This window comes from Hemitrygon akajei, chromosome 10 (genome assembly GCF_048418815.1).
Source record: "Hemitrygon akajei chromosome 10, sHemAka1.3, whole genome shotgun sequence".
In the NCBI taxonomy this organism is placed as follows: domain Eukaryota; kingdom Metazoa; phylum Chordata; class Chondrichthyes; order Myliobatiformes; family Dasyatidae; genus Hemitrygon; species Hemitrygon akajei.
This window is the reverse complement of record NC_133133.1, coordinates 1,916,023-1,937,767: the sequence shown is the minus strand read 5'-3', so window position 1 is coordinate 1,937,767 and position 21,745 is coordinate 1,916,023. Positions and strand designations below refer to the sequence as shown.

The following is a 21,745-nucleotide window of genomic DNA, read 5'->3' as shown; positions in this document are numbered from 1 at the left end:
GAGAGCTAAGCGGTTAATGATTCTGGTGTGGTTTGTCATCATGTGATGATGTTGTCACCAATCCTCACTGACTGATGTCTGCTTAAGAATGTTTCAGTACTGATGAGAATCTGTTCCCTTGCAAAATGAGGCAACTGTTCCTGTTCATTTAACCCTGTCCCTTGCCCAGAATTTGAAGTTGAATAGACATTAACACTATTCTAAAGAGGGATGCTTGACTATGGAGGTATATCGTAAGGTGCAGTTTGAAAGGCAGGGAGATTAAGACGCAAAGTGTCTGAAGACGACAAGTTTGGCAGTTGAAGGCTTGGCTGCTTGTGGTTCAGTGAAGTGGTTGTAGTTGCATGAACAGGCTTGATCAGATTGTGCAGCTGATAGTCAAATGCAGTAGGAGCAGCTTCCTGTTTGAGTTTGTGTGGCTCTGGGTGAGAGGCCCAGAGCTGAGTTCTTCCCTTTCAGTACAGCACAGACACTTGTGTGGTTGGTAATCAGCATGATTAGACCTAAACCCAGGAGGGGGTGAACAGACAAGGAAAGTGTAGAAGTTTTCTTAAAATCTATTGTCCCATGGGATTTAGAGGCTGTTGACAATGCTGGGTCAATTAAAATGCAGTTAAGATTTAAAGAAACACACTAAGTGCTGGAGGAACTCAGCAGGCCAGGCAGCATCTATGAAAAAGAGTGCAGTCAATGTTGCGGGCCAAGACCCATCAGCAGGTCTGAAGAAAAAGAGATGAGGAGTCAGAGTTAGAAGGTGGGGGCAGGGGAGGGAGAAACACAAGGTGACAGGTGAAACTGGGGGGAGGGGTGAAGTAAAGAGTTGGGAAGTTGATTGGTGAAAGAGATACAGAGCTGGAGAAGGAGGAATCTGATAGGAAAGGACAGAGGCCGTGGAAGAAAGAAGAGGGAGGAGCAACAGAGGGGGGCGATGGACAGGTAAGGAGATAAGGTGACAGAGAGAAAAGGGGATGAGGAATGGTGAAGAGAGGTGGCATTACCAGAAGTTTGAGAAATGGATTTTCATGCTATCAGATTGGAAGCTACCCAAATGGAATGTAAGGTGTTGCTCCTTCAAACGGAGTGTGGCCTCATCGCAACACTAGAGGAGGCCATGAATGGACTTGTCAGAATAGGAAGGGGAAGTGGAAATAAAAAGGGTAGCCACTGGGAGATCCCGCTTTTTCTGGTGGATGGAGTGTAGGTGCTCAGTGGAGCAATCTCCCAATCTTCATCAGGCCTCACCACTATACAAGAGACCACACCGGGAACACCAGATATAGTAGGTGACCCCAACAGACTCACAGGTGAAGTGTCACCTCACCTCGAAGGACTATTTGAGGCCCTGAGTGGTAGTGAGGGAGGAGGTGTAGGGGCCGGTATAGCACTTGTTTGGCTTGCAAGGATAAGTGTGAGGTGGGAGATCAGTGTGGAGGGACGAATGGACAAGGGGGACACGTAGGAAGTGATCCCTGTGGAAAACAGAAAGTCGGGGTGGGGGGGGGCAGGGAAAGATGTGCTTGGTGGTGGGATCCCGTTAGAAATGCTAGAAGTTACGGAGAATTATGTGTTGGACACTGAGGCTGGTGGAGTGGTAGGTGAGGACAAGAGGAACCCAATCTCTGGTGGGGTGGTGGTGGTAGGAGGGTGGGGTGAGGACAGACATGCATGTAATGGAAGAGATGCAGTTGAAGGCAGTGTTGATGGTGGAGGAAGGGAAGCCCCTTTCTTTGAAGAAGGAAGACATCTCCTTCATTCTAGAATGAAAAGCCTCATCCTGAGAGAAGATACAGAGGAATTGAGAGAGTGGGATGGCATTTTTGCAAGTGACAGGTTGGAAAGAGGTATAGTCGAAGTTATTGTGAGAGTCAGTGGATTTATAATAGACATCAGTGGACAAGCTGTCTCCAGAGATAGAGACAGATCAAGAAAGGGGAGGGAGGTGTCGGAAATGAACCAGGTAAATTTGAGGCAGGGTGGAAGTCGGAGGCAAGTTTGATGAAGTTGATGAGCTGGAAGCAGGAAGCAGAATTATGGGTACAGGAAGCAGCACCAATGCAGTTGTGGATGTAGTGTGGGAAAAGTGGGAGAGTGGCACCAGTGTAGGCTTGGAACATTGATTGTTCCATGTAGCTGACAAAAGGCAGGCATAGCCGAGACCTGTGCGAGTGCCCGTGGCTGTAGCTTTTGTATGAAAGAAGTTGGAAGAGCCAAAGGAGATACTATTGAAAGTGAGGACAAGTTCTGTGAGACGGAGGAGAGTGGTGGTGGTGGGGAACAGGTTGGGTCTGGTGTCCAGAAAGAAACAAGAGAGCTTTAAGGCCTTACTGGTAGGGGTGGAAGTATGTAGAACTGGACATCCATGGTGAAAATAAGATGCTTGGGGCCAGGGAACTTGAAATCATTGAAAAGATCCAGAGTATGTGAAGTGTCATGGATGTAAGTGGGAAAGGACTGAACTGGGGGTTGGAGGAATAAAACAGAATTGAGGTATGCAGATATGAGTTCAGTGGGGCAGGAACAAGCTGAAACAATGGGTCTACCTGGACAGGCAGGTTTGTGGATCTTGGGTGTGAGGTTGGTGGCAGTGGATGAGAGATCCCCAGAGCTAATGAAGTCAGTGATGGTGCGGGAGACAATAGCCTGATGCTCCTTAGTGGGATCCTTTTCAAGGGGTAAGTAAGAGGAGGTGTCTGACAGTTGTCACTAGGCCTCAGCAAGATGGAGGTCACTTCTCAGCCCAGTTCAGCAGTCTTATCACAGTTGGAAAGAAGCTGTTCCCAAATCTGGCCATATGAATCTTCAAGCTCCTGAACCTTCTCCCGGAGGGAAGAGGGACAATAAGTGTGTTGGTTGGGTGGGTCGTGTCCTTGATTATCCTGGCAGCACTGCTCCAACAGTGTGCGGTGTAAAGTGAGTCCAAGGATGGAAGATTGGTTTGTGTGATGTGCTGGGCTATTTTCTCGATCTTCTGCAGCTTTTTCTGGTCTTGGACAGGACAACTTCCATACCAGGCTGTGATGCACCCTAGAAGAATGCTTTCTACAGTGCATCTATAAAAATTAGTGAGGGTTTTAGGGGACAGGCCAAATTTCTTCTGCTTTCTCAGGAAGTAAAGGCGTTGGTGGGCCTTCTTGGCAGTGGACTCTGCTTGGTTAGACCAAGTCAGGTCATTTCTGATACTCACCCCGAGGAACTTAAAGCTTTTGACCTGTTCCACCTGCGCACCACCGATGTAGATGGAGTTGTGCAGTCCGCTACTCTTTCTGAAGTCAACAACCAATTCCTTCATCTTGCTGATGTTGAGGGATAGGCTATTGTCTTCTCACCATGCCACCAGGTTCTTAATTTCCTCTCTGTACTCCGACTCATCATTACCAAGATACGGCCTACAATTGTGGTGTCATCAGCAAACTTATATATTGAGCTCGATGGAAACTTGGCTACACAATCATGGGTGTACAGTGAGTACAGCAGGGGGCTGAGTACACAGCCTTGTGGGGCACTGGTGCTCAGAGTGATTGTAGAGGAGAGCTTGCCCCCTATTTTTACAGTTGATGTCCCTTCGGCATTTGGCAATGAAAAGATCCAGAGCAGGCTGAAGACCAGAGCGGGGTGTCCAGGAAGAGGAGGAGGGTAATCTTTAAGATTTAAAGATTAGCTTTATTTGTCACATATACATTGAAAGATCAGAACTTACATTGAATTGTGTTGTTTGTCTCAATGACCAATAGAATATGAGGAGGTGCTGGGGGTGGTCTGCAAGTCTCACCATGCTTCTGACACTAACATGGCGTGCCCACAACTCACTAACCCTAACCTGTACATCTTTGGAATGTGGGAGGAAACCAGAGCTCCTGGATGTAATCCATGCAGTCACAGAGAGAAAGAACAATCTTCTTACAGACAGTGGTGGAATTGATCCTATGTGGCTGGCACATGAATAGCATTATGCTAACTGCTATGCTCAGAGAATTGATTCATAGAGAGATGAGAACAAGCTAGCTGAGATGCCCAGACTTGTTGGATGACATCTCCTTTGTGTTTATCGTGGTTGTTCAGGAGATAAGGAAAAGAAATAGACATGTTATAGAAACATAGAAAACCTACAGCACAAACAGGCCCTTCGGCCCACAAAGTTGTGCCGAACATGTCCCTACCTTAAAAATTACTAGGCTTACCCATAGCCCTCTATTTTTCTAAGTTTCATGTACCTATCCAAAAGTCTCATAAAAGACCCTATAATATCCACCTCCACCACCGTTGCTGGCAGCCCATTCCACGTACTCACCACTCTCTGAGTAAAAAACTTACCCCTGACATCTCCTCTGTACCTGCTCTCCAGCACCTTAAACCTGGTCCTCTTGTAGCAACCATTTCAGCCCTGAGAAAAAGCCTCTGACTATCCACGTGATTAATGCCTCTCATCATCTTGTACACCTCTATCAAGTCATCTCTCATCCTCCATCACTCCAAGGAGAAAAGGCCAAGTTCATTCAATCTATTCTCATAAGGTATGCTCCCCAATCCAGGTAACATCCTTGTAAATCTCCTCTGCACCCTTTCTATGGCTTCTACATCCTTCCTGTAGTGAGGTGACCAGAACTGAGCATAGTACTCCAAGTGGGGTCTGACCAGGGTCCTATATATCTGCAACATTACCTCTTGGCTCCTAAATTCAATTCCACGATTGATGAAGGCCAATACACTGTACGCCACCTTAACCACAGAGTCGACCTGCGCAGCTGCTTTGAGCATCCTATGGACTCGGACACCAAGATCCCTCTGATCCTCCACACTGCCAGGTAATATCGTGGTTATAATACCACACTGCCATACCATTAATACTATATTCTGCCATCATATTTGACCTACCAAAATGAACCACTTCACATTTATCAGGGTTGACCTCCATCTGCCACTTCTCAGCCCAGTTTTGCATCCTATCAATGTCCCACTCTAACCTCTGACAGCCCTCCACGCTATTCACAACACCTCCAACCTTTGTGTCATCAGCAAATTTACTAACCCATCCCTCCACTTCTTCATCCAGGTCATTTATAAAAATCACAAAGAGTTAAGGGTCCCAGAACAGATCCCTGAGGCACTCCACTGGTGACCGAACTCCATGCAGAATATGACCCATCTACAATCACTCTTTACTTTTTGTGGGCAAGCCAGTTCTAGATCCACAAAGCAATGTCGCCTTGGATCCCATGCCTCCTTACATTCTCAATAAGCCTTGCATATGGGGTACCTTATCAATGTCTTGCTGAAATGCATATACACTGCGTTTACTGTTCTTCCTTCATCAATGTGTTTAGTCACATCCTCATAAAATTTAATCAGGCTCATAAGGCACGACTTGCCCTTGACAAAGCCATGTTAACTATTCCTAATCATATTATACCTCTCCAAATATTCATAAATCCTGCCTCTCAGGATCTTCTCCATCAACTTACCAACCACTGAGGTAAGACTCACTGGTCTATGGTTTCTTGGGCTATCTCTACTTCCTTTCTTTATTCAAGGAACAACATCCGCAACCCTTCAATTCTCTGGAACCTCTCCCGTCACCATTGATGATGCAAAGATAATCACCAGAGGTTCAGTAATCTCCTCCCTTGCCTCCCAGAGTAGCCTGGGTTACATCTCATCCAGTCCCGGCGACTTATCCAACTTGATGCTTTCCAAAAGCTCCAGCACATCCCCTTTCTTAATATCTACATGCTCAAGCTTTTCAGTCTGCTGCACGTCATCTGTACAATCTCCAAGATCCTTTTCCATATTGAATACTGAAGTAAAGTATTCATTAAGTACCTCTGCTGTTCTGGTTCCATATACACTTTCGCACTGTCACACTTGATAGGTCCTATTCTTTCATGTCTTATCTTCTTACTCTTCACATACTTTTAGAATGCCTTAGGGGTTTCCTTAATCCTGCCCGCCAAGGCCTTCTTATGGCCCCTTCTGGCTCTCCTAATTTCCTTCTTAAACTCCTTCCTGTTAGTGTTATAATCTTCTAGGTCTCTAACATTATTTAACTCTCTTAACCTTTTGTAAGCTTTTCTTTTCTTCTTGACTAGATTTATTACAGCCTTTGTATACCACGGTTCCTGCACCCTACCGTAACTTCCCTGTCTCATTGGAACGTACCTATGCAGAGCTCTACACAAATATTCCCTGAACGTTTGCCACATTTTTTCCGTACTTTTCCCTGAGAACATCTGTTTCCAATTTAAGCTTCCAATTTCCTGCCTGATAGCCACATAATTCCCCTTACTCCAATTAAACACTTTTCTAACTTGTCTGTTTTTATCTCTCTCCAATGCTATTGTAAAGGAGATAGAATTATGATCACTATAGTGAGAGTAAGCGTTCGGCACGGACTAGAAAGGCTGAGATGGCCTGTTTCCGTGCTGTAATTGTTATGTGGTTATCTCCAAAATGCTCTCCCACTGAGAGATCTGACACCTGACCAGGTTCATTTCCTAATACCCAATCAAGTACAGCCTCTCCTCTTATAGGCTTATCTACATATTGTGTCAAGAAACCTTTCTGAACCCACCTAACAAACTCCACCCTATCTAAACTCCATGCTCTAGGGAGATGCCAATCGATATTTGGGAGATTAAAATCTCCCATCACAATAACTGTTATTATTACACCTTTCCAGGATCTGTATCCCTATCTGCTTCTCAATATCCCTGTTGGTATTGGGCAGCCTATAAAAAACACCCAGTAAAGTTATAGACCCCTTTCTGTTCCTAACCTCCACCTACAGAGACTTTGCAGACAATCCCTCCATGACGTCCACCTTTTCTGCAGCTGTAACACTATCTCTGATCAACAGTGCCACGACCCCACCTCTTTTGCCTCCCTCCCTGTCCTTTCTGAAACATCTAAAACCTGACACTTGAAGTAGCCAATCCTGTCCCTGAACCAACCAAGTCTCTGTAATGGCCACCACATCATATCTCATTATGGAGAACGTTCATATTGCCAGGGAGGTCTACGGTAGAGCCAATCTCACTGGGTTTCCACTCAGCCTTGTATCACCTGGAAAATATGCCAGGCTGGTGTTTATTGTCTACTGCTCAGCGTTTAACACAGTCATAGACTTAGTTCTAATCAATAACCTCCAAAACTTGGGTTTCTGTACCTCTCTCTCCAACTGGATTCTTGTCTGACTTGCTGGGAGACCACAGTCTGTGCGGATCTGAAAAAACATCTTCTCCTTACTGACAGTTGACACTGGAGCACCTCAAGGATGCATGCTTAGACCACTGTTCTACTCTTGTTACACCCATGATTGTGTGGCTAGGCACAGCTCAAACACCAACTGTAAATTTGCCGACATCGCAATTATTGTTGGCAGAATTTCCATGGTGATGAGGAAGCGAGATAGATCAGCTGGTTGAATGGTAATGCAGCAAACCTTGTACTGAATGTCAGTAAGACCAAGGAATTGATTGTGGACTTGAAATGTAAGCCGAGGGAACACACACCAATCCTCATTGAAGGACCAGAAGTTGAAAGGGGGAGCATGACCTGGATGGTAGGAGCCCCTGTTGGTGAATGCTGCTTTCCTGTGACAATACTCTCTGTTGATGTCAAATGATGGTGATGGTCTAAGTATCAACATCACTGAGGATCTATCCTGGGACCAACACACTGATACAGTTACAAAGAAAGCACAACGGAAGGAGTATTAGGAGTATGAGGAGAATTGGTATGTTACCAAAGATACTCGCAAATTTTTATAGATGCATCATGGTGAGTATTCTTATGGGTTCCATCACTGCCTGGTATGGAGGGGCCACTGCACAGGATTGAAAAAGCTGCAGAAAGTTTGAAGTTCCAAGTAAATTTAATATCAAAGTACATATATGTCACCATATAACACCCTTGGATTCATTTTTCTTGCGTGCATACTCAATAAATCCACAATAGAATAATAATCATAATAGAATCAGTGAAAGACTGCACTAACTTGGGCATTTAACCAGTGTGCAAGAGACAACCAAATATAACTACCAAAAGAAAGAAATAATAATAATAAATAAATAGGCAATAAATGTCAAGAACATGTGATGAAGAGTCCTTTAAGTGAGTCCATAGGTTGTGGGAACATTTCAGTGATGGGGCAAGTGAAGTTGACTAGAGTTATCCCTTTTGGTTGAAGAGCCTGATAATTGAGGGGTAATAACTTCCAGAACCTGGTGGTGTGCATCCTGAGAGTTCTGTACCTTCTTCCTGATGGCAGCAGCAAGAAGAGAGTATGACCTGGATGATGGGGGTACCTGGTGATGAATGCTGCTTTCCTGTGACAATATTCTGTGTAGATGAGCTCAGTAGTGGGGAGGGCATTACTCATGATGGACTGGGCTGTATCCACTACTTTTTATATGCTTTTTCTGTTCAATGGCATTGCTGTTTCCATACCAGGCGCCACCACACATCTAAGATGTTTGTTAAAGTTTTAGACGTCATGCTGAATCTTTGCAAACTCCTACGGAAGTAGAGGCGCTGCTGTGCATTCTTTGTAATTACATTACGTGCTGGGCCCAGTGAAACCCTAATCCTAAATGATAACACAGAGGAATTTAAAGTTGCTGACCCTCTCTACCTCTGATCCCACAATGAGGACTGGCTCATGGATCTTTTCTTCCTCCTGAAGTCAATAGTCAGCTCCTTGGTCTAGCTGATAATGAGTAAGAAATTGAGATACCACTCAGCCAGATTTTTAGTCTCCCTCCTGTATGCTGACTTGTCACCACCTTTGATTTGGTCTACGACAGTGGTGGCATCAGTGAACCCACATATGGCATTGGAGTTGTGCCTCCTCTTAAGTGTGAAGCAAGGAGAGCAGGGGGCTAAGCAGATAGCCTTGTGGTGCACTTGTGCTGATGGAGAATGTGGAAGACTTGTTATTGCCAGTCGAAACTGTCTGGGGTCTGCAAGTCAGGAAATCAAGGATCCAACTGCACAAGGAGGCATTGAGGCCAAGATCTTGAAGCTTATTGCTTAGTTTTGAGGAGATGAATGAACGCTGAGATGTAGTTGATAAAGAGCATCCTGAAGTATTCATCTTTGCTGTCCAGATGTTCCAGGGTTGAGTGAAAAGCCAATGAAATGGCATCTGCTGTAGACCTGCTGTTTCTCAGGCAGGAGTTGATATGTTTCATCACCAACCTCTCAAAACACTTCATCACTGTGGACGTAAGTGCTGCTGGACAATAATGAGCAGTGAGGCTGTTCTGCACCTGCGCTCACTAACCCACCTCTCGACAAGCCCATCCACCACTACTTTATCATTCCCTGTCAGAGTCATCTAAAGTACAGACACTCCTGTGCCTAGCATAACTTAATGGACATATAATTAATCTATAGATATAAGCTCTCTTATTTATATTCATTGTGTTTTAAAAAAAATAGCATTGTGTTCTTTGTCTTATTGTGTTCTTTTTGTGCTGTATCAGATCTGGAGTAACAATTATTTTTTTCACTTTTACACTTGTGTATTGAAATTGACATGAAACAATCGTGAATCTTGAATATAAATATCAAGTGTAAGGCATACAGATGGAATTGAAATGCTGAGCAGGCAAGCTATGGATGGGTATGAACTTGAGGCAATTCTCTCTTGTATTCACAGAGTATAGATGTTTCTAAATGCAGCCTTGCTTGGCTGCCAGAACTGGTGAGTTCTAGTTTTGGAGAAAATGATGCTCAGGGGGTTTTCTTTGGACAAAGGTGAGCTAGAGAGGCTCGTTAATCGAGTTGTAAAGAGGGTGAACATGTAGAAGCAATTTCTCTTCACAAACAGGAACTGAACGCATTTCTGCTCTGCATCCTATCGGAAGGATGTGATTAGCCTAGAGAGGATGCAGAATAGATTCAAAAGGATGTTGCCAGGAATGGAAAGCTCGTGAGGAAGGACTGCATAGGTTTTGACTGTTTTGTCTGGAGCGGAGAAGGCTGATGGGTCACTTTTTAGAACATTTATGAGAAGCACAGATAAGGTGGATGATCACAATGTTTTCACCCAGACTCGGAAGTCTGCAATAAGACGGCACAGGTTTAAGCTGAGATGGGAGAGATTTAAAAAATGACTTGAGAGGCATGTTCTTCCACACAGTTGGTTGGTATAAGGAATAAGCTGCTAGAGGAAGTGGGTAGAATTGCAACGTTTAGAAGAGAATTTGGTACACGGATAGGAAAATTTTAGAGAGCCAGTTGAGAGTACCGTCTTGGTCAGTATGGACGAGTGGGGCTCAAGGGCCTGTTTCTCTATAACTACAGCTCTCTATGTTTAAGGTAATTGGTGAAAATATAGGTGGGGAGTTGTGGAAAACATCAGCAAGGTCGGAACTCACTGCCTGCAAAGCAGAAATGTCATTACATTTGAGAAGTATCTCAATGAGGATCTTGAGAGAACAGACTGCCGAGGGCTGCAAAGAGAAATTATTCACGCTCTTACAGTGGGCTAAGTAGAATTTCCTTCAATATTTTGTTTAAAAGCTGTTGTAAAGTTAATTATCAATTTGTGGAAATTATGGGGATTAATTTAAAATGTGTTGACTAAGAAATGGTATTGATTTGGTTGTAAGTTTGAGTTACTAATACAGTCCAGTAGGAGGCTTTTTGGCCCATCATGGCAGGTCCAGCTTTTGGAATAAATTCTTCAAGTGTTCAGTCTCGCTTGCACTTTTGGGCAGTTCACAACATTAAGTTACAGTAGTTGCAGGCTGACTTTGTTTTTGTGGCAAAGCAGCAATAACATCTTGTGTAATGGCAACTTAAGCAGAGACTTGAGTGGCTGTTCCTGTCCGTTTGTTCCTCTTGAGGCCATAACCAGGAAGTTCATGAGTCAACCTTGCCATCATTTCCTTTTTTGAGAAAGGAGCTGGGTGTGCAGCAGTAAGTTCTGTCAATCCTGTGGAAAAAGTGTGTTTACCAACTGCTGACATTCCTAAAGAAAATACCAGAGATCCTAGGGGAACGTGCTGTCAGCAGTGTGTTTGTGAAAATGGTGCTGCTGATGGTCAGAGAACTGAACACTGATGACCCTTCTTTGTTGAGGAAAATCTGTAAGGCCTCGATTTGCCCCAACCCTCACCCAAGTAGTCACTGACCAGAAACATGAAGCTTGTCTCTTCACAGATACTTCCTGGCTTTCCGTGTCTCTGTAGAGTTTCCAGCAAATATAGTTTTATCACTAAACCATTAGTCTGTCCAGTGGGTAGTGTGTCCTGCATTAGTTGTTCATTTAGGGGAATGCACTGTCATTGATCAAACCACACTCTCCAAGGTAAGGCTGCACCATCATTGTACAATGTGCTGTGTTTACAGAGGTTGCTTTTACTGGATTAGAGTCCGTGTTATTGTTTTTACTGTGTTTTTCCTTGTAGTTTTAGCTTTCTTTATGCTTGCTTATGTGCTTGTATAATCAACCATTTGTCTGTAAACTTTCAGTAATTATTTGCTTCTATACCTCTGTCATTTATTTGTCTGCAGAGCTGAAGTGTGAATCAGTCACGGTTCACACAAGCACAAGAGATTCTGCAGATGCTGGAAATCCAAAACAACACACACCAAATGCTAGAGGAACTCAGCAAGTCAGGCGGCATCTGAAGAAACAATAAACAGTCGATGTTAGGGTTGAGATGAGGAGTCTTTGCCCAAAATGTAGACTGTTTATTCCTCTCCATAGATGCTGCCTGACCTTTTGAGTTCCTTCACCATTTTGTGTGCAGTAGCTGCTCACAGATTTTTTTTATTCAAACCTGTTCAAACTGGTTTACAGAGTAAAAGGAGAGCATGTGGTCAAGTTCCTTTGTAACTTCTTTACTGGTGCAGGCTGAAGCTGTCTGACCCATACAGTAATGAACAGCTAATAAAATTCCTGTAATCACTAAATTTTCAAATATAAAAGTTCAAAGTAAATTTATTTTTGAAGTACATATGTCACCATTTACAACCCTGAGATTCATTTTCTTGTGGGCATTTACAGCAAATACAAAGAAACACAATGAAAAACCACACACAAGACAGCCAACCAGTGTGCAAAAAAAAACAGAACTGCAAATTCAAAAAGAAAGAAATATAAATATATATAAAACGTAAGATGAAAGTGAGTCCAGAAGGTGTTGGAACAATTGGAGTGTGTGATGTGACTTTTCGTTTCATTCTTGACTTCCAAAGAACCTTTTGGATAACATCATGACCACATCACTTTTCGGAAAGTGGAAGAAGTTAGCCAGAATAATATTATCCACCCAGTCAGTTGGGCGTTTTGTAGGTATCTTGTTTGTAAGTTTAGTGATTGTGTAGGTCATATTTTGAGATACGCAGGTTTCTGACCTTTGATCAGATGCTATGTGAGCTGCTGAGAATTTACAGCATTTCCTGTTTTTTTATTTCAGATTACCAGCATCTGCATTTTTTTTGTTTTTAGATAATTGTGTGACCAGCTAGTTTTGTTTTCCACCAGTTGTCACAACTGAGTCACCTTGTGTGAGCAGCAGAGCACCCACTGGGAAAGGTGCAGAGATGAGCAGCATTATAGGGTTCAAATCATAAACAAGAGAAAATCTGCAGATGCTGGAAACCAGGCAACACACACAAAATGTTGGAGGAAGTTTCTCCAGCATTTTGTGCGTGTTGCTGACATTATAGAGAATCAGGTTTAATAACACTGGCATAAGTTGTGAAATGTGTTGTTTTGTGACAGCAGTACAGTACATAATAATTAGAATTATAAGTAGTACAACAAGAGAACAGAAGGAAAATAGTCTTCACGGATTCAATGTTCATTCAGAAATCTGATGATTGAGGGGGAAAAGCTGTTCTTGAAACATTGAGTGGGTGTCTTCAGACTCCAGTATCTCTTCCCGGATGGTAACAATAAAAAGAGGGCATGTCCTGGGTGGTGCATTAAGAACAGGGTCCTGAATGATGGATGCCATTTTCTTGAGGTGCCCTCAATGCTGGGAGGCCATGATGGAGCTGGTAGAGCCCAGATGTTCTTGATGCTGAAAAAGCTAGTGCTCATGATGGAGCTGACTGAGTTTCCAATTTTCTGCAGCTTTTCAGAGCTAAGCTGAGGCTTTATAAAATGTGCTGACACATAACTGTTTTGTGCTTGCGAGAAGCAAACGGCAGCCACATTCACCTCTTTCTGATGTGTGTGTTTGTTTTCATTTAGAACGAGGGAGTGGAAGAACATGCTCCTCTTTCTCATTCAATCACAGTAACTCCACGAACAGCACACAGGCACCAGCTACAAAGGCAGCTAGGACTCTGCGGAGGCAGTCCAAAAACCTGGTAACGTATATCCTTCCAAAGCTGAGTTTCAGTGAATACATCTCATTGCTTTCGGGAAATAATAGTGTATTTGCATTTGTCATGTTGTGATTATCATTCAGGTCAGTGGACCTTAATCCAATGCCATAGTTTCGCTCCATATCTCCTTCCTCTTGTCTGTCTGCTAAACATCTCACACCCTTCAGTCCATATAACCATGTAACAATTACAGCACGGAAACAGGCCATCTCGGCCCTTCTAGTCTGTGCCGAATGCTTACTCACACCTAGTCCCGCTGGCCCGCACTCAGCCCATAACCCTCCATTCCTTTCCTGTCCATATACCTATCCAATTTTACTTAAGTGACAATACCGAACCTGCCTCTACCACTTCCACTGGAAGCTCGTTCCACACAGCTGCCACTCTCTGAGTAAAGAAATCCCCCCTCGTATTACCCTTAAACTTTTGCCCCCTAATTCTCAACTCATGTCCTCTTGTTTGAATCTCCCCTACTCTCAATGGAAAAAGCCTATCCACGTCAACTCTATCTATCCCCTTCATAATTTTAAATACCTCTATCAAGTCCCCCCTCAACCTTCTACGCTCCAAAGAATAAAGACCTAACTTGTTCAACCTTTCTCTGTAACTTGGGTGCTGAAACCCAGGTAACATTCTAGTAAATCTTCTCTGTACTCTCTCTATTTTGTTGACATCTTTCCTATAATTTGGTGACCAGAACTGTACTCAATACTCCAAATTCGGCCTTACCAATGCCTTGTACAATTTTAACATTACATCCCAACTCCTATACTCAATGCTCTGATTTATAAAGGCCAGCATACCAAAAGCTTTCTTCACCACCCTATCCACATGAGATTCTACCTTCAGGGAACTATGCATCATTATTCCTAGATCACTCTGTTCTACTGCATTCCTCAACGCCCTACCATTTACCATGTATGTCCTATTTGGATTATTCCTACCAAAATGTAGCACCTCACACTTAATCAGCATTAAACTCCATCTGCCATCGTTCAGCCCACTCTTCTAACTGGCCTAAATCTCTCTGCAAGCTTTGAAAACCTACTTCATTATCCACAACGCCACCTACCTTAGTATCATCTGCAGAGAGAGAGAGAGAAAGAGAGTTCTATTTCTAGCTTGCTACATGTCTCTAATAGTTTTAGTACCTGGGTTGATTGTCTCGAGTCCCTCTTTTATTCCCTGACACATGGAACCAATATGTTTTATGTTCCTGTTAGGTTGAAAGGAAAGGTTAAAGGTTTGAAAGCGCCATGGTTTTCAAGGGATATTAGAAACTTGGTTCGGAAAAAGAGGGATGTCCACAATAGATATAGGCAGCATGGAGTAAAGGAATTGCTTGAGGAATATAAAGAATGTAAAAGGAATCTTAAGAAAGAGATTAGAAAAGCTAAAAGAAGATACGAGTTTGGTTTGGCAAATAAGGTGGAAGTAAATCCGAAAGGCTTCTACAGTTATATTAAAAGCAAGAGGATAGTGAGGGATAAAATTGGTCCCTTAGAGAATCAGGGTGGTCAGCTATGTGTGGAGCCGAGGGAGATGGGAGAGATTTTGAACGATTTCTTCTCTTTGGTATTCACTAAGGAGAAGGATATTGAATTGTGTAAGGTGTGGGAAACAAGTAAGGAAGTTCTGGAACCTATGACAAATTAAAGAGGTGGAAGTACTGGCGCTTTTAAGAAATTTAAAAGTGGATAAATCTCCGGGTCCTGAGAGGATATTCCCCAGGACCTTGAGGGAAGTTTGTGTAGCGATAGCAGGAGCTCTGATGGAGATCTTTCAGCTGTCATTAGAAACGGGGATTGTGCCGGAGGATTGGCGTATTGCTCATGTGGTTCTATTGTTTAAAAAGGGTTCTAGAAGTAAGCCTAGCAATTATAGACCTGTCAGTTTGACATCAGTGGTGGGTAAATTAATGGAAAGTATTCTTAGAGATAGTATTTATAATTATCTGGATAGACAGGATCTGATTAGGAGTAGCCAGCATGGATTTGTGCGTGGAAGGTCATGTTTGACAAACCTTATTGAATTTTTTGAAGAAGTTACGAGGAATATTGACGAGGGTAAGGCAGTGGACGTAGTCTATATGGACTTCAGCAAGGCCTTTGACAAAGTTCCACATGGAAGGTTAGTTAAGAAGGTTCAGCCGTTAGGTATTAATGCTGGAGTAATAAAATGGATTCAACAGTGGCTAGATGGGAGATGCCAGAGAGTAGTGGTGGATAATTGTTTATCGGGATGGAGGCCGGTGACTAGCGGGGTGCCTCAGGGATCTGTTTTGGGCCCAATGTTGTTTGTAATATACATAAGTGATCTGGATGATGGGGTGGTAAATTGGATTAGTAAGTATGCCGATGATACCAAGGTAGGAGGTAGGAGGTGTTGTGGATAATGAGGTGGGTTTTCAAAGCTTGCAGGGAGATTTATGCCGGTTAGAAGAATGGGCTGAACGTTGGCAGATGGAGTTTAATGCCGAGAAGTGTGAGGTTGTATATTTTGGCAGGAATAATCCAAAATGGTAGGGCATTGAGGAATGCAGTGGAACAGAGAGATCTAGGAATAACAGTGCATAGTTCCCTGAAGGTGGAGTCTCATGTAGATAGGGTGGTGAAGAAGGCTTTTGGAACGCTGGCCTTTATAAATCAGAGCATTGAGTACAGAAGTTGGGATGTAATGTTAAAATTGTACAAGGCATTGGTAAGGCCAAATTTGGAATATTGTGTACAGTTCTGGTCACCGAATTATAGGAAAGATATCAATAAATTAGAGAGTGCAGAGATGATTTACTAGGATGTTACCTGGGTTTCAGCACTTAAGTTACAGAGAAAGGTTGAACAAGTTAGGTCTCTATTCATTGGAGCGTAGAAGGTTGAGGGGGGGATTTGATTGAGGTATTTAAAATTTTGAGAGGGATAGATAGAGTTGACGTGAATAGGCTGTTTCCATTGAGAGTAGGGGAGATTTAAACGAGAGGACATGATTTGAGAGTTAGGGGGCAAAAGTTTAAGGGAAATACGAGGGGGTATTTCTTTACTCAGAGAGTGATAGCTGTGTGGAATGAGCTTCCTGTAGAAGTAGTAGAGGCCAGTTCAGTTGTGTCATTTAAGGTAAAATTGGATAGGTATATGGACAGGAAAGGAGTGGAGGGTTATGGGCTGAGTGCGGGTAGGTGGGACTAGGTGAGATTAAGAGTTCGGCACGGACTAGGAGGGCCGAGATGGCCTGTTTCCGTGCTGTGATTGTTATATGTTATATGTTTTAGATGTTCTTCAATAATAAATATCCTTGTTATGTTGCTGTAGGTATTGTTTTAATGATTTTGAAGTATCCCAATAATGCAAAGGTTAGCACTTTGCTATTACAGTGGAAGTCAATTCCACGTACTCTGTTAGAAAGGTTGTATGTTCTTCCTGTGAACCATATGGCTTTCCTCTGGGTGCTCTGGTTTTCTCCCAAAGAGGTATTGGTTAGTAAGCTAATTGGTCATTGCAAATTATCTTGTGATGAGGCTGTGGTTAAATGGGTGGGTTGCTGGGCTATGTGGCTCGATGTGCCAGAAGGGCCTGTTTTTTGCTGTATCTCTAAATAAAGTAAAATATTCTCCAGCCTCGCCAACGATACTTGGTTTACTTATGCTCACCAATTCTCATAAATAATTAGAAATTGCAGCCACCCTTGAATAACACCGTGTGTCAGCCCTGCTTTAGTCTAACTGATGGATTCCCTGAGTCTGTACGGTTTCAGAAACAGCCAACATCTTGAGGTTTGCAGACAGTTTGGGGATGCTGCTTGGTGTTAAACATAGCTGAGGGCAAAATTTTGTCTGAATCTGATGCTTGGATCTTGTGAGTATCATAGAACTTGATGGCACAGGACACCATTCAGCCCATTACCTGCATCTGAAGTTGGGTAGGACTACACTTGGAGGTCATGGGTTAAGGGTGAAAGGTGAAATGTTTAAGCAGAACATGAGGGGAATCTTCTTCGCTGAGAAGGTGGTGAAAGTGGAACGAGCTGCCAGCACAAGAGGTGCATGCGAACTTGATTTCAATGTTTAAGAGAAGGTTGGATAGGTACGTAGATGGTAGGAGTATGGAGGGCTATGGTCCGGGTGCAGGTCAGTGGGAGTAGGCAATTTAAATGGTTCGGCATGGACTAGATGGGCCAAATGGCCTGTTTCTGTGCTGTACTTCGCTATGACTCTATGAGTTATTGATCTTAAACCTCACCCTGCTTGTGTAGAGATTTCCTCAAATAAGCCAAAATTGCAATAAATGTGATCCTTAACTTTCATTTTGTGGGCATTGATGCTCATGGAATGTTATCTCAGTAAGTGGCAAACATGCTCGTACTTCCATGAGGTCAACCCTAGTGCAGTGGGCTGAATGGTCTCTGTGTAGTGAGTTTGTAAGGTTGACTTTAACAGATTGTCATTAATTGCAGGGCTACGTATATTTGAACATTTGCCTTTTAAACCTATATTGACCAATTAAACTGTAGGAATAAAGAAATTTAGTGGTTCATTTATTTATTTTCCTTCGAGATCCTGTATGGAACAGGCCCTTCCTGCCCTCCGAGCCACACCTCCTAGCAACCCTTGCCTAATCACAGGACAATTTATAATGACCAATTAACCTACTAACCAGTATGTCTTTGGAATGTGGGAGGAAACTGGAGCACCTGGAGAAAACCCATGCAGTTCACGGGAAGAACATATTAACTTTCTTACAGGGGATGCCAGAATTGAATTACAAACTATGATGCCTGGAGTTAGTGTGCTAACCTCCATGCTACAGCGGTTAAGGTGGTTAAATCAGCCATCGTTTTAAGGAGTAGCATAGCAGGGACAAAGAAGCCGAATGGTCTTTTGTGCTCTCATTTCCGACTCTGAGAGCACTTCAGTAAAATGTGTGGCTGCTGGGTAAAGTACTGTGTGTTTATTGCAGGACATGACTGAAAATGGGAGCCATCAGCTGGTGGTGAAAGCGAAGTTCAGCTTCAAGCAGAATAACGAGGATGAGCTCTCATTCTCGAAGGGAGACATTCTGTATGTTACTCGGGTGGAAGATGGAGGATGGTGGGAAGGCTCATTCAAGGGAAGGTCAGGGTGGTTCCCCAGCAACTACGTACGGGAGATAAAACCCAGTGGTAAGTTGAGCATTGGGCCTTGCCTGTGCAGTTTAATGGGTTTTATGTTTCTAAATCATGGCTCATCCTGTTGTTTTTCAGTGAGAGCAGTGAATATTTTCACTTTCCTCTTTTTTGGTAATTAATTTTTTATTATCATCACATGTTCCACGATACAGCAATAAACTTGTGTTTGTGTGCTACAGAATTTACAACAGTACAGCGCAGACGCACACCTTTTCGCCCACTAATGTTGTGCCAAACCAAATAAATTAGTAATCAGTTGGTCAATTAAATTAATCCTTTCTGCCTACAAATATAAACACGTGTTTATCTAAACGTTCCTTAAATGTCCCTAGTGTATCTGCCTCTACCATCATCCCAGGCAGTGCATTCCAGACACCCACCACTCTCTATGTAAAAATAAACTTGCCCCTCATATCTCCTTTGAAATTACCCCCTCTTGCCTTAAATGCATATTCTCTGCCATTAGACATTTCAACCCTTGGAAATAGATACTGTCCGTCTTCTCTATCTATATCACCCCTCATAATCTTATAAACCTCTATCGGATCTCCCCTCAACTTTCATCATTTGAAAACAACAACCCAAGTTTGTCCAACCTCTTGTTATAGCATGTGCCCTTTAATCCAGGCAACATCCAGGTAAGCCTCGTCTGCACCGTCTCCAAAGTCTATACATGCTTGCTATTATGGGGCGACCAGAACTGAATGCAAGACTTCAAGTGCAGCCTAACTAGAATTTTATAAAGCTGCAACATAACTTCCTGACTGGCTCGACTAATAAAGGCAAGCATGCTGTATGTTGCCTTAATTATCCTATCAACATGTGTAGCTACTTTCAGGGAACTATGATACCAAGATCCCTTTGTTCAGCAGCACTGTTAAGATCTTTCCATACAAAGTTAAAGTCGAGTTCATTGCCATACATACAAGCCCACAAGCCCATGCATGCAGATGTGTAATGAAAACTTGAGTTGCAGCAGTTACTGAGCATCAGGTAATCAACCTACACAAGAAGAAGATAAATATAGATTATACTCATTTTTCTACGATAATATCAAAGTAATACAAAACAAATACAAGAATGCAGAATATACTGTTGCAGTTAGAAAGAAAATGCAGTACAGGGTCATGACAAGACAGACTGAGAGATCAGGAAGCCTGTTCAAGAGTCTTGTAATAACCCCAGCCTGATGGTACGTGTTTTTAAGCGTTTGTATATTTTGCCTGATGGTAGAGGAGAGGAGAGAGAACGTCCAGGGTTGGAGGGCTGTTTGATAATGCTGGCAGATTTTCCCATGAATTGGGAAATGTAGACAGAGTGCCTTACCTGGCAGCAAGGATAAGCCAGGTAATTGCAAGCCAGCGAGCCTTTTGTCAGAGGTGGGGAAATTACTGGAGAAGATTCGAAGGGATAGGCTTTATGTTGTTTGGAAAACCAAGGACTAATTAAGGATGGCTTCGTGCAGGAAAAATCCTGTCTCACTAGTCTAGTTAGGCATATGGATGACAGAAAAATGGAAGGTTATGAAGTAGAGAAGTGAGGGAGGGAGGGAGGGAGGGAGGGAGGGATTGAGGTTAAAAGATTGGCGCAGCATTCCAGGCTCAGGGACCTGTATTGTGATGTGCTGTACTGTTCTACATTCTATGATTGAATTTTCTGAGGTGGTAACAAATGAGATTGTTGAAGGCAGGGTAGTGGATGTCTGTCGGTATTCAGCATGAAGGTTGAGGCACCCTGGATTCAAGGTGAAGTGGGTGATTGGATCCAAAACTGGCTTTGTGGTAGGAGGTAGAGGGTGGTGAATTGAAAGCCTGTGTGTAAAAGTGTCCCGCTGGGGTTGGGCATTAATGACTTGAATGTGAATGATTTGTAAATCATATGGAAGTTAGTGATGCTGTAAAAAGTGAGGAAGATTGTCTGAGGTTACAGCAAGACATAGATCAAATGATTGGTTGCAAAGAGCCTAATCCTGACAAATGTGAGGTGATTCCTTTTGGGAAGTCGGTAGGACTGAGACGTAAAAATAAATGGTAAGGTGTGAAGAAATGTTGGTGTACAGAGATCCGTAAGGACCTAAGGCCATTGTTCCCTGAAAGTGGCAAAACAGGTACACAGCAATCAGAACCAAGTTTAATATCCGACCTCAACGGCCCTGATGATCCAGAGCAGATTCAAAGCTCAGACTCCAACTTCAACTTCGGCCTTGACCTCCAGACCAGGTCTTCACATGCTGCCACTGGAACCCCCATCTCCTTTTTCCCCACCACCACTCGCAATCCTGTCTCTCTCTCTCTGGTCCTGCTGCCAGCTCTTGGGTCCTCAGAGACTCCATCTTCTTCTCACCCCACTATCCCTGAACACTACAAACCTCACTTTTTCTCAGATGCTACCAAACCTCTTCCCCCTCCGATCCCAACTCTCTTCTGTGCCAGGTCTTCACCATTCCCTCTGACCTTCCCCTCTCTGAGGCAGAACGTTCTGACCTCAGTAGGGGCCTTACCTTTGTCCACCCCTTAGTGAGTTCTGTGCCTGCCATGATGCTGAGATTTTCTTCCGCAGCCTCCGTCTCTAAGGCTACTTCTTTGGCATGGACTCTCCACCTCGCATCAATAAGCCCTTCTCCTGTCTTTAGCCCTCATCATTTTCCTGGACACCCCACTCTGGTCTTCTGCCTGCTCTGGACCTTTTCATTGACAACTGCCGATGGGACATCTCAACTGTCTCGACTTCAACACTTCTCTCTCTAATTCCAGCCTCACCCCTTCGAATGCTCTGTTCTTCACACCCTCTGTACTAATCCTAACTTTACCATCAAACCCACAGATGAAGGGGGTGCTGTAGTAGTCTGGCATTCCGACCGCTACCTTCCTGAGGTCCAGCGTCAGCTCTGAGATACCTCCTCTTACTTACAGTTCTTTTTTACCTACATCCATGACACTTCTGGACCTTTTCAATGATTTTAAGTTCCCTGGCCACATCATCTTATTTTCACTACGAATGCCCAGTCCCTATACACCTACATCCCTCACCAGGAAAGCCTCAAAGTTTTCCATTTCTTTATGGACACCTTACCCAACCAGTTCCCCTCCACCACCACTCTCCTCTGCCCTGCAGAACTTGTCCTCACTCTTAATAATTTCTCCTTTGGCTCCTTCCACTTCCTCCAAACAAAAGGTGTCGTTATGGGCACTCGCATGGGTCCCAGCTTTGCCTGCCTGTTTGTTGGCTACATGGAACAGTCTTA

At 43.5% G+C, this 21,745-nt stretch overlaps 1 protein-coding gene across 7 annotated transcripts in view; it reads left to right on the top strand.

The window, feature by feature from the left end:
* arhgef6 (Rac/Cdc42 guanine nucleotide exchange factor (GEF) 6) overlaps nt 1–21,745 on the top strand; it is a 236,446-nt gene that overhangs the window by 85,897 nt on the left and 128,804 nt on the right. For 6 of the 7 annotated variants that reach the window (XM_073057741.1, XM_073057740.1, XM_073057744.1 and 3 more), the window contains 2 exons: nt 13,208–13,326; nt 18,294–18,495. In XM_073057741.1, coding sequence (XP_072913842.1) covers nt 13,208–13,326; nt 18,294–18,495 — 321 coding nt within the window. Of the gene's footprint in view, nt 1–10,917; nt 11,312–13,207; nt 13,327–18,293; nt 18,496–21,745 lie in introns of those variants that run through there. The other variant, XM_073057745.1, reaches the window with a different exon arrangement.